Source organism: Musca domestica, unplaced genomic scaffold (assembly GCF_030504385.1).
Source record: "Musca domestica strain aabys unplaced genomic scaffold, Musca_domestica.polishedcontigs.V.1.1 18, whole genome shotgun sequence".
In the NCBI taxonomy this organism is placed as follows: Eukaryota; Metazoa; Arthropoda; class Insecta; order Diptera; family Muscidae; genus Musca; species Musca domestica.
This window is the reverse complement of record NW_026712238.1, coordinates 1238854-1251971: the sequence shown is the minus strand read 5'-3', so window position 1 is coordinate 1251971 and position 13118 is coordinate 1238854. Positions and strand designations below refer to the sequence as shown.

General features: G+C 36.5%; 1 protein-coding gene across 8 annotated transcripts in view; it reads left to right on the top strand.

Annotated features, from left to right (window-relative positions):
* LOC101899976 (calsenilin) overlaps positions 1–13118 on the top strand; it is a 389863-nt gene that overhangs the window by 288650 nt on the left and 88095 nt on the right. For 5 of the 8 annotated variants that reach the window (XM_059120851.1, XM_059120852.1, XM_059120849.1 and 2 more), the window contains one exon: positions 4902–6577. The exons of the other annotated variants lie outside the window; for them this stretch is intronic. In XM_059120851.1, the coding sequence (XP_058976834.1) occupies positions 5782–6577 (796 nt within the window). In that variant the 5' untranslated portion in view covers positions 4902–5781. The remainder of the gene's footprint in view (positions 1–4901; positions 6578–13118) is intronic. 8 annotated transcript variants of the gene reach the window in all.

Sequence of the window (13118 nt, the reverse complement as noted above, 5' to 3'; positions counted from 1 at the left end):
AAGCGTATAATTTTAGTAACACTACCTCACAACGACAAGGGATGCCGACGTCGAGTCACTTACGCACCATGGCGCATTTATGCTATGTGTGTGCTGTTAGCAATTTTCTTGAGTGATGAGCGCGTAGCTTAGCTATTTTTATCGGCCAAAAACGACAAAAAAAATGCCAGATCAACAACAAACGATAAAAATATGCCTTTGGCAAAAAAAAGAAAGCGGAACACAACACGAGTGATACGCAAAAAAAAAAAAAACAAAACACTAGGTGGCTGTTGTAATTAGTCATAAGTGAATTGAAACTAAATAAGATTAATATGCAACAAAATATGCTGATTATTTGAGAATGTCTCTTAGACATATTTTCGTTCTGCGGAAAATAAAAATAGATTCTTGTGTGTATAATGAGACGGGGAAGTCGCACTCTAAAGTTGTATCATAAAAATAAGTATTGTAGCAAACATAAGGCAATTTTTGGAATGTGCATATCAGTCATGGGTGTTGCCCAATCCATACACAAGTCAATAAGACTAATAAACAAGGGCTAACATAAGCCATCTGTCTCTCAGGATAAAACCAGGATCTTATAAATTTGAACAGTGGCAATTAATTATTAAAGTGTGGTTTTCTAGAGAATATTTTTTATATATATGGCTAGAGAGGGTATATATTATTTCGTACGTCCAAAACATGCCTCGTCGAAAAAACGATTTTAGGCCGTAGGACTCTTTGGATCATATGCGTTTTGGACATTTGGAGTCCATCTAGCGATGTCTGTCCGCCCGTCCGTCTGTCTGGTTGGTGCAAATAATAACTCTCAAAGAAAGTATCCGATTTGGTGCAAACTAGGTACTTCGTAATATTATTACCAAACTTAGATCGAGTTCGGAGGTGGACAATATTAGTTTACTACTTTGATAGCTCCCCCACAAAAGGTTGAACATTTAAAAAAAATATATATACACTTCTCCAACTTTGCAAATCTTAATATTTACATCAGTGCTAAGTCAGATGCGAAAATGGACAACATCGGTCCACTCCATCAAGAACCTCCCTACAATGGGTCAAATTTTGAATAATTATAACTCTTATAAAATTTGACCGATTGTCTTCAAATTACACACATTACAATATTTTTATTAACCCAAGATCTGGTGTAAAAATGCAATATATCGGTTCTCTCCTCCCCTACAAAGAGTCAAAATTTTTAAAATCCGTGAAGCTCATAAAACGCGAATTTTCACCGACTTTATTCAGACATGGCAAATCTCAATAATTCCACCAACACAAGATCTGTTATAAACATGATAGAGATCGGACCATTTCTTCTCCCACACATAGGGTCCAAGATTTGGAAAAACCAAAAAGGCTCAAAGAAAGCGAAATAAGCATCCAACTCTCTTCAAATTTCACACATACAAACTTTTTTCGTAACGCAAGGTATGTTGTGAAGATGATATATATCTGCGATCCCCTTCTGGTACCTCATATACAAATGGTCACAATTTCATGGGTCGGCGCTTCTTTACAACTGGCTATATCTAAATATTTCTCTTAACCAGAAATCTGATATGAATATTTATATATCGGAATTTATGATTTCGCATAAAATATTCCTTCAAATTTTGTCAATATTTTTGTCTGTATTAGATGAAGTATGAAAATGGAATACTTCGGTGGGCTATATCTGGCACCTCAGGCATATTTATACATTCTCCAAAAATTTGCACATCTCATATAAAGTATAGAAAATAGTCGATATAGTCCAAATCTGGCACGTTGTAATATGTATAACAGACTTAGATCAGATAGGATTAGGTAAATATTGGCCAACTGCTTTGGAACCTCCCCACAAAGGAGTCAACAGTTTCAATAATCATAACTCAAGGCTGGGGGTATACATCTGTCCGAAAAACCGAGACTACCACTATGAAAATTTAGCAGAGGTGTCTATAACAAATCGTATCAATTAAGATCGGAATGTTAGGGCTTTAGAAGCACTTAAATTGGATGGAACTAATAGAAGCTACATATATCTTAACTGGATCTATTTTCACAATTGATAGAGGTAGATTTCTGATGCCGGAGACCTCTCATCCTAAATATATATTTTCGAAATTTTGAGAAATAAAAACATAAAATTGGACGAAAATTAGTAATGTGAGCTATAGCTCTATATAGGGTGAGATAAAAACTACAACAAAGTCAAACGCCATAATTTTTACATTTTCTTTTTTTTTTTGTTTTATTGAAAGGAAGCAACTGATGTCGGATGTAGCATCAAATTTTAGAATAAATCTAGATTTGTTCGAATTATGGCCTTCAAACGGCCAATGAAACCGTCACACGCTGCCCGAATGTTGCTCTTGAAGTGATCGAAACTTTGGTATTTTTTAGTGCCAACCTTGCTTTCTAAAATACTCCAGACACAATAGTCCAATAGGATTGGTGTCCGGAGATTTTGATGGCCATTGTGGGCTGGAAATGAAGTGAGGAACCTCATTTTGTAAACATTTTTGGGTGGCGCGTGCGGAGTGCGATGGTCCTGAGTCCTATTGAAATGTCTAAGGTCTGCGACCAAAATGTTTGCGTGCCCAAGACTTTAATACACCCTCCAGAATATTTTCGCGATAATATTCGGTATTTATTCTGATGCCACGGTCGATTAATACGAGCGGAGAGGGACCATCGGCTGTTATGGCCGGCGCTTAAGATCTGGTGGCCAACCGAAGGTACACATTTCCAGCTGACCTTTTTGGCAAGTAAATATTTCATTTTTTTTTTGTTTGTTTTTTGTTTATAAAATGCTGGACAACGAATGTTTTCTCATCGGAGAAAGCCACCAATTTCGGCAGTTCACCACGGCCAAGCGAAGCAACTTATTAGCTCTTTTGACTCTATTTTCTTTCTGTTGCGGTGTAAGCACTTGCACTTTTTGGAATTTCAATGGCTTTACTCCGAGCTTATTTTTCAATATTTGCCGAATGGAATATTGCGATATCTTCAGCTCGTGAGCCACTGCGACGCGGGTTCGACAAGTAGTTTCTTTACTTTTCGAACAATTTCTTCTGATGTTGCGGTTTTCTTCCGTCCACTTCCTTGACGTCGGCAGTAACGCGGTAACGAGCGATGGTGCGAGACACCAAAGATTTATTTACATTTATATACTGGAGTGCTCTAATATAGCCACTTCTGGTTTTCCAGCCAAATATAAAGAAATCACAGCATCACGCTTCAACTCCACCACGAATAACTTCTTTTCTGGAAAATTCTCACCAAAATGCTTTTGTACGCTTGTAAACAATACAATGAGCTGTCACAGGAATAATTTTAACAGCTGTCGGGCGAGTGGCTTAGAAATGACAGCAGTCTGAAGTTGGTTGCAGTTTTTTTATTTCACCCTGTATTAGGATTTGCAAAGTTGGAGCAAAATCGGATTATCCTTTCTCTTTCTGAGCAGCAAATTATTTTCTTTGAAAATGTTGACATTTTGTGGGGGAGGTACCAGAAGGAGTGGACCGATATTGCTCATCTCAGAACAGATATAATTTGACAATAATATTACGATGTACCAATTTTGGATCAAATTGGCTACTCTTGTCGGGAGTTACCTTGCGCACCACCCAAATAAAAGGACGGACATCGCTAGGTCGATTTCAAATGTCCAGAAACGGATTAAAGACACCTACGGTCAAAGACCGTCATTTCGATGACACACGTTTTGGACGTATGAAATTATATATACCCTCACGAGCCACAAGGCTCGGTATAAAAAAATTATATCGTAGATTCTAATGAGGGTTAACATTGTTGACGAAAATAGACCCAGTATTATATTCAGTAATATTGACGCAGATTCTGTATGCCTAGAATGTACGGACTGCAAGAAATGTTAATCCAAAAATTTAGAAGAGGGGGGAATTTGCTCCCTTTATTTAGGTGAATTTCCTATATAAACTATTAAAACGCCTTTTAATTTTTTGCCCTTCCTTCATATTCTACTCGACTCTCTCAGATATGATTGAAAACTAGGAATTTTGTGCCAATGTGTTACTAAAACTAATTCAAATTTTATAGCCATTAACGAAAATGTATTTTTGCCATTGGCATCTAAGAGATTTTCAAAAATACAAATTTGTAAATATCATTGAATTTGGATGGTACATATTTTTATAACCTCCACCATACATAGTATGGAGGGTATATAAAGTTCGTCGTTCCGTTTGTAACTCATCGAAATAATCAATTTAGACCCAACAAAGTATATATATTCTTGATCAGCGTAAAATTCTAAGACGATTAATCCCCGTCCATCTGTTGTAATCACGCCACAGTCCAAACGAATTAAAATATGAAAAGAGTTGTCTATATAGGTCCACGATATCGTATATACCCCATATAACGGTACCCTCCGATGTTCCGTATTTTGATGATTTTAGCCACATTTCCCAATGGAATTATCTGAAAATCCAAACAAGGAGTTTCTTGTGAGGAATTTACCCCCAGACATAGATTTGTCTATATAGGTCCACAATATCGTATATCCCCCCATATATCGGCACCTACCGATATTAGGTATTTTAAAGATTTTAACAGAATTCTCAATGGATTTAATTTTTTTTGAAAATTTTCTAATTGGTTCCAAATGGTGGAGGGTATTCAAAGTTCGGCCCGGCCGAACTTACTGCATTACAAATTACAAATAAAATATTTGAATTATATTATTCAAATCCTTCGAATGCAGAGCTTCAACATTATAGAATTAAATTGAATATAAATTAGTGCCCATATATAAATTAACATAGCATTAACAAATATAAAATTCGCTCTCCATATGAATTCATTAAATGCTTCTATGTAAAATACATGTCTCTATATTTATACTTTTTTGTATTTTATTGCAGATAAAAACGCTAATGCAATCATCCAATTAATGCTCAATGTTTAACTCTGAGTGTGCGTTGTTGTTGTATGTGTCCAATAGTAAATGTCTCAATAACCCCACAATAATACAAACAAAAGCAAAAAAAAACTATGGCTAACAACATGACTTACTAACAAATTCTAACAACCAACAACAGCAACCGTCAAAAGCGACAGTGATAGCAACAACTGAGTTTTTTATAACCCAGCTGCAATAGAGAACCAATGTGAAAAGCTTCAAAATTTGGGGAAAAGGATTTTGTTGTTGAGTTTTCCTTTTTTTCTCCAAAAAACGAAAAGAAAATGTTTACCCAAGTTATTTACAAATCATCTAAAAATAGTGCCAAACCAAAATATGTTGTACCTGAAAATTGTAAAATTTGAAAGAAAATGCTAAACGGAACCAACACAAACAAACAAAAAACAAAATGATTTTTAAATAGTGAAGTCAAAAAGGCAATTTCCTTTGGATAAAAAAAAAAACAAAAAAAAAAAAGAACAAAGCGGAACAGAAACACAGCCAAAAAAAAAACGGCAACACAAGCGTAACTAAGCAAAAAAACTTTTAAGCCTCCCAAAATTCCTCGCCCTCCCACAGGCAATAGTTGTAGGTAGTACCGAAAACACATCCCTCTCACCCCATTGACGAGAGCACAAACATTTTCAATTTGTGCTCCATTAGAAACAAATCCCCTTAAAAGTCCTAACAACAACAACAGCAGCAATAGAAGCAACACGAAAGCAAAACGAGTAAAACTCGAAAAAAGGATATTTCACAAATTGCTTTGAAAACCATTTGCCTCAAAAAAAAGAGAGAAGAAAAATCCGACACTCTTACACACACACAGACACATAGTTGCTATGGCGGGCCCACAAGTACAACGTCCAGCCAGCGCCTACTATACTGGCTTAAATGGCTCATCAAATGGCGGCCAAGCCAATGGTGGTGGTGGTGGCGGTGGCGGCGGGGGTTTAGTGACCAGTACATCGCATCACACGGGATTGCACACCATACGCACCATATCACACGATAGTGAATTAATCTATCGCGGCAGTACAACAAATGCCTCGAATGGTACACACTTGACACAACAACATGCCAGCAGCAACAACAACAACAATGGAACAAATGGTGGTGGTATTGGCAGTGGCAGTGCAGGCGGTTTGATGGTTGCCACCTCCTCTCAGACGTCACTACATCAACATCATCATCCACATCATCCGGATACATGTGCGGCCAGTACCAGCCGCTCTGTGATCCAACAACAGCCCGGACCCACCTCATCAATAGGCAGCATATCTGGTGGTGGTGGGGGTGGTGGCATTGGTGTCGCCGATAGTAGTACAATAAATATTGCCTCCATAGCTGGCACTGGCCAGAATCCTAGTGATGCTTTAATTGTTCCTGTGACAACAGCCCTGACACAATCCTCACACCAACAACTGCAGCAACAACATTCCTTTCAAGCTTCCAATCGTGGCAAACAGCGTAGCATAGAAATCATTGTCGATGCCTCCAAGTGTGGCGATCTGAAGAGTGAAGACGACGTGGAACAGGGTAAATCGAGACGTTCATCGCGGCATCGTCATCGACCGCTGCACCGAAGACTGATGAGCTATTTGAAGAGTTTCTTCAATCGAAGTACCACACAGACGGGTAAGCAAATTTTCTTTTTTTGTTGCTATAATGCTTCTTGGCTTAGGCGGTCGAAGGACCAAAAAATTAATACTAAATTATGCATTTTAACATATCAGTCATAATCCAATATAACCTAGACTATACTCCTTAAATATTCCGAATAATAAAATTCAGTTTAAGTGCCTTTGGGATACGCTTCATTCCAACTCATTATGCATTTTAGCAGAGTACCCTAGAATAAACTCCTCAAAAATTCCGAATAATAAAATTTAGATTAAGTGCCTTTGGGATTCGCATCATTCCAACTCATTATGCATTTCAGCAGAGAAAAAGGGGAACATACTTTGTTCCGAAATGTTATGCATTTGTCCATTTTTAAAATGCATACGCAAATATTTGTTTCGAAAATATTCCATTTCTAAACTGCACACATTTTACAATACCCCCGAAAAAAAAAAACATAAAATGCAAATATTTCAAGATTAATTGAACGCAAAATATGTGTGCTCCAAAGCGGTACTGTGCTATTTGCCAAAATAGGGGACCTTAAATGTAAATACAAAAACAGGAATATACTTTTGGGTCAATTCAAATTTTATGGGAGTTACTAAACGATCAGATAAACAATGGCGATGATGTTGTCCCGAAAGAGAAACCTCCATGAATATGGGTATGCATAAATAGAATATTTTGTATTGCCACTACACGCAAAGCAGGGGGGAGGGGGAGGGCGTAAAGAGAGAGAGTGGACAAACTATGCCTAAACAAATAATACAATGGAAACTTTTAACAAATAAAACGTTAGGGTGGGTCGAGTAGAGTATATACAATCAATATATATTTCTACACCAGAACACAGAAGGCCTTTAGAATGTCCGTAAAAGGTATTTTGACTATATAGAACAGACCTTTGAATAGAAGACATTGGAGAGGTATTTTATAAATATGCAAGAGTGACTGATCACTTCATCAATACCCTACAGAAACGTCTGGGACTAGAATATGAAATTCCATATCTTAGTATCTGTTTGCATGTGTGGCACAGAGGCGGGCGGAGTTTTTGGAAATTAAAACTACAAGGTACCACCAAGTACTACAACTTGTGTTTTTTAACAGCTATCATTTAACAGCTATATGTCACATATTTCGTAAAAAAAAACAGATACTTAAAACTCAGATTTGCTCATTTTCACTCGGGTGCGAAACTTACTCTTGAGCAGGATTGCTCAAAGAGTGGGAGTTTTTTACGGAGTCTTCTCTTCACTCTTTTGTTTTTTTTTTTTTTTTTTTGCGAGAACACTCCTTAGTCACTCCTGTTTAAAACATTATAGTGAGAGCAGAATCACTCAAAATAGATATAGAGTTTGCTTTAAGAGTGAAAATGAGTAGAACTTTTTTATTTGGTGATTTATGTGTGCGTGCGTGCAACAGAAAACCGGTTTTTAAGGCGTCAACTTACAAAACAAATAGAAAAAGCTAACAAGTTAAAAAATATCAAGCGGTTTTGCCGACATATGTATGCTCCCATCCAATGTTCGATAATTTAAATTTATTTTGACTTCTGTTACGATTATTCAAATTGTTGACCCTCTATGGAGTAAGTTCCGAAGGAATGGGCCAATATTATAAATTTCGTATCGGAAAATATATAAATATGAAATAAATATTGCGACATGGGACTATATTTGTCACTTCCTTCACTTTGTATGAGATATGTGATAATTTTTAGAAAATGAAAAAATATGCGTGAGGTTACCGATAGAAATCGGTAAAATTAAAATGTTGATAATTTCGGTAGTTAACGATATTTTTCATCAAGTTACCGACCAAAAGGAAGAAGTTGTTTAGTCCTACCGATAGCAACAGTGTTGTCAACTTTAATTTGGACATTTTCTTCGTAATTTGGATATAGCAAGTTGTAAAGAATCCCTGACTAGTTCTGCAAGTTATTACAGATATAACCCTTGGATATTGTGACCCTTTGTGGGTGAGGTACCACAAGGGGTTCGCAGATATATATCATCTTCACAACAGATGTTGTGTTAGCAAAAATGTTTGTGTGTGTGAAATTTAGAGAGAGAGGGAGAGAGAGAGAGTTGAAGCCTAATTCGCTTTCTTTGAGCGTTTTGTTTTTCAAAATCTTGAACTCTATGTGGGACAGGTAGCAAAACAAATGGTCCGATCTCTACCAACTTTATAACAAATCTTGTGTTGATGGAAATATTGAGATGTACCAAGTCTGGAAGGGAATCGGATATTAATTTCGCTTTTTATGAGCTTCATGGATATTAAAAATGTTGAACGTTTGTGGGAGAGGTATCAGAAGGAGTGGACCGATATATACCATTTTCACAACAGATCTTGTGCTAGTAGAAATAATGGGATGTGCGAAATATAAAGTGAACCTGATGCTTATTTCGCGTTTTATAACCTTCATAGATATTCAAAATGTTTACCCTTTGTAGAGGAGGTACCAGAAGAATGATCCGATCTCTACCTGCGTTGATGGAAATATTCAGATGTGCCAAGTCTTAATGGAATCGGTTGTTAATTTCGCGTTTTATGAGCTTAATGAATATTCAAAATTTCGATCCTTTGTGGGGGAGGTACCAGAAGGAGTGGACCGATATATTCCATCTTAACACCAGACTTTGGGTTAATATAAATATTAGCGTGTGTGAACTTTGACGACAATCGGACTCTTACATCACATTTTATGAAAGTTGTAATTATTTAAAATGTTGACCCTTTGTGGGGGAGGTACCAGAAGGAGTGGACCGATATTGTCCGTTTTCGCACCTCACCTGACGCAACTATTAGGATTTGACAAGTTGGAGCAAAATCGAAATACCGTTTCTCTTTCTGTGCAAAAAAAAAAATATTTTTTTTTTTTTGAAAATTTCGACCTTTTGTGGGAGGAGATACCAGAAGGAGTGGACCGATATATTCCATCTTAATACCAGACCTTGGGTTAATATAAATATTGGGATGTGTGAAATTTGAAGACAATCGGACTCTTACATCACATTTTATGAGAGTTGTAATTATTTAAAATTTTGACCATTTGTGGGGGAGGTACTTGAAGGAGTCAACCGATATTGTCAATTTTTACATCTAACGTAGAACTGATGCAAATATTAGGATTTGCAAAGTTGGAGCAAAATGGATTATCCCTTCTCTTTCTGTGCAAAAAAATATATTTTTTGAAAATTTCGACCTTTTGTGGGGGTGGTACCAGATGGAGTGGGCCGATACATTCCATTTTCGCACCAGACCTTGGACTAATAAAATTATTTGGATGTGTGAAATTTGAAGACTATCGGACCCTTACATCACATTTTACAATAGTTGTAATTATTCAAAATTTTGACCCTTTGTGGGGGAGGTACCTGATGGAGTGGACCGATATTGTCCATTTTCGCACTTGACCTAGCACTGATGAAAATATTAGGATTCGCAAAGTTGGAGCAGAATTGGATTATCCTTTCTGTTTCCGTGCAATAACTTATTTTCTTTGAAAATTTAGACATTTTGTTTGGGAGGTACCAGAAAGAGTGGACCGATAGTGCCCATCTCCAAACTCGATCTAAGTTTGACAATAATATTACGATGTACAAACTTTGGATCAAATCGCATACTCCCTTCGAGTGTTATCGTGCGTACCAGCCAGCCAGAAAAACAGACGGACGGACGGATGGACATCGCTAGATCGACTCCAAATGTCCTGAAACGGATTTGGTCCAAAGAGACCTAGGGTCTAAACCGTTATTTCGGCTAGGCACGTTTTGACCATATCAAATGATATATACGTTCTGTAAATATATGGCTGAGGGTATAAAAACCCAAAATATCAAATTACAGCAATTCTGCCCAAAAGTGGGTCCCAGGATCCTTTAGAAATTATTTCTTTTCGTAGATTAAAAAAATATATCTTTTTTGCTATTTCAGCTCTCCCTAAAATTGTTTCAAAATTCATTTTTTTGAAATATCATCTACGTACCTTCGCAGGTCTCTATTTTAGGACTTATAAAACTTAGGAGAGATATTTTATGTCCTTAGAGAAGGGTCTCGCTTTATAGATGACACGAAAAAGGCATTCCCTTTATAGAGACCAGAAAATATTTTACGCCGCTACAAGATCCGCGGTAAACCCGAAATAGACCTTCAATATAAATAAGTGGGCTCCCTTTAAACAGCATTTGCTAATTCTCCTGAGACGATATAAGATTTGCTTTCAAAGTTATTCCTAACAATAAAGAAACACCCTAATACAAATCCAATATAACCTCCAAAGCCTATGGTGCAAGTAATGTGTGCACTTCTCCCTTTTTTGTTGTCGTTGTTGTTCGTTGAACCATAAAAATTGAAAAAATATTCAAACAAGAGATAAATAACAAAACAACAGGAAACACCACCATCGGCAGCAGCAACGGCAGGATCCTATGAACAACGAAAAGTACATCCTCCAACAAACGAATGACATTAACGAATGCATAGACACGTACGCACTTTGTATGCACGAAGTGGTGGTAGTGGTGATTTGGTTGCATTTTTGGGTGACATAATAGCCATGTGCATGTACAGATGTACATACATACATACAGATATACCAATGGGTAGATTGTTAGTATAGAAATTCACAACACTTGCACATTGCAATCTGTGTGCAGATAAGTTTTTCCAAATTGCATGTGTAAATGTATATATGTGGATGCATGCGTACATGATGTGATGTGTGCTTGTTTTTTGGTAGAATAGTAATTCGGATATTCTAGGTAATGTTTGTTGCTCCACATATGTTTATGTATTCATACGCACGCACGCACTAACTGAAGAGAAGAGGTCAAGGTTTTATACCCAGAACATTTTACTGTGTTCCAAAGTTTATATTTGGTAAGTTAAATGGCCCAAAGGAAACACCTCAAAGGACAGAGCAAAGTAAATGTAGACTCAGTTGCACAGTCACCACCAACAACAACCGACATGACCATACTCAATATAGTTGTGTTTGTGATTAGCATAAAATGGTGTTTATGTTTGTGGGTGGGTGGCCATGTGAGTGAGTTTGTGGGTGGTCTTTTCCTCCCGAGCAAATAGACGATAGTAATGATAGAAATAACAGCAGTGGGCATTTTATTGCTATGGGTATTTAAAATTTATTTAATTTAGTTTCTATAGGTTGGGGAATAATTGAATTTCAAATTATAGTGTAGACCCCATAGGGGGATATATGATATAAATATATATATTTATATTTTTAAATACTTAGTCAGATTATCGATATAGTATCATTTTTTTAAAATTTGAGAAGACCCGTAAAGGGGTCAATATACATGTTTCTTGTTTTTCTAACCCTCACCATATACTATGGATGGTATGTTTGGTTTGCCATTCCCTTTGTAGCTCCTCGAAATACTAATGTCAGAACCAACAAAGCATATATATTCTGGATCAGCGTAAAATTCTAAGTCGATTTAGCGAAGTCCGTCTGTCTGTTTTAACCATTCTATCTTTCAAACGAATTGACAAGAAGGCTAAAATTTTATAGATATGGGTATTTTGCCAGTAGACAGGTTATGTTCGTAAATGGATCATGTCGGTCCACGGTTTCGTATAGCCCCATACTCTCAATATTCGGTATTTTGATGATTTTAGCGACATTATAGACCGGAATTGTTTCAAATGTCACACTTGAAATTCATAATGGGTACCACAACCTGTAACAAAAAATTACTTATTAAGGTCAACTTCATCGCTCTATATACTGGTACCTCCCGATATTCCAAATTTTGATGATTTTAGCAATGTTATTCACAGGAATTGTCTCACATTTCGTATTTAAAGTTTGTAATGGAAACTTCAACCTATGACAAAAATTGCATTTTCAGGCCCACGTCATTTTATAGCCCTCTATATAACGGAACCTCCTCCTGATATTCCATATATTTTGATTATTTTGGCAACTTTATTCACAGGAATTGTTTCACATTTCGTGTTTAAAGTTTGTAATGGATACTTCAACCTATGACAAAAGTTGCATTTTCAGGTCCACGTCATTGTAAAACCCCTACATAACGGTACCTCCCCTTCCGATATTTGGTATTTTGATGATTTTACAAAAATTATTCAACAGAATTGCCTCACATTTCGCAATTGAAATTCGTAATAGCTACTTCAACCTATGAAAGAAAATTGTCTATGCTGGTTCACGTCTACGTATGCCCCACATTTAACGATACCTTTCTTTTTCGGTATTTTGATGACATTAACAAAATTATTTAACCGGATAGTTTTAAAATTCGTACTGGGGGGTCCTAATGGGAACTACAGCCTACGACAAAAAATGGGTATGCAGATCTTCGTCTTTGTGTAGCAGTTATATAAATTTTCACTTAACGGTATTTTTCGAAATTTTTTTAACTTCCTACCAAATGGTGGAGGGCATTGAAAGTTCGGCCCTACAGAGCCAAGATTCTTCTACTTGTTCTTCACTCTTTTTTTATTTTTATTTATATATTTATAAAACGTATATATCTTTTTTATGTATAAAAATGTCTAT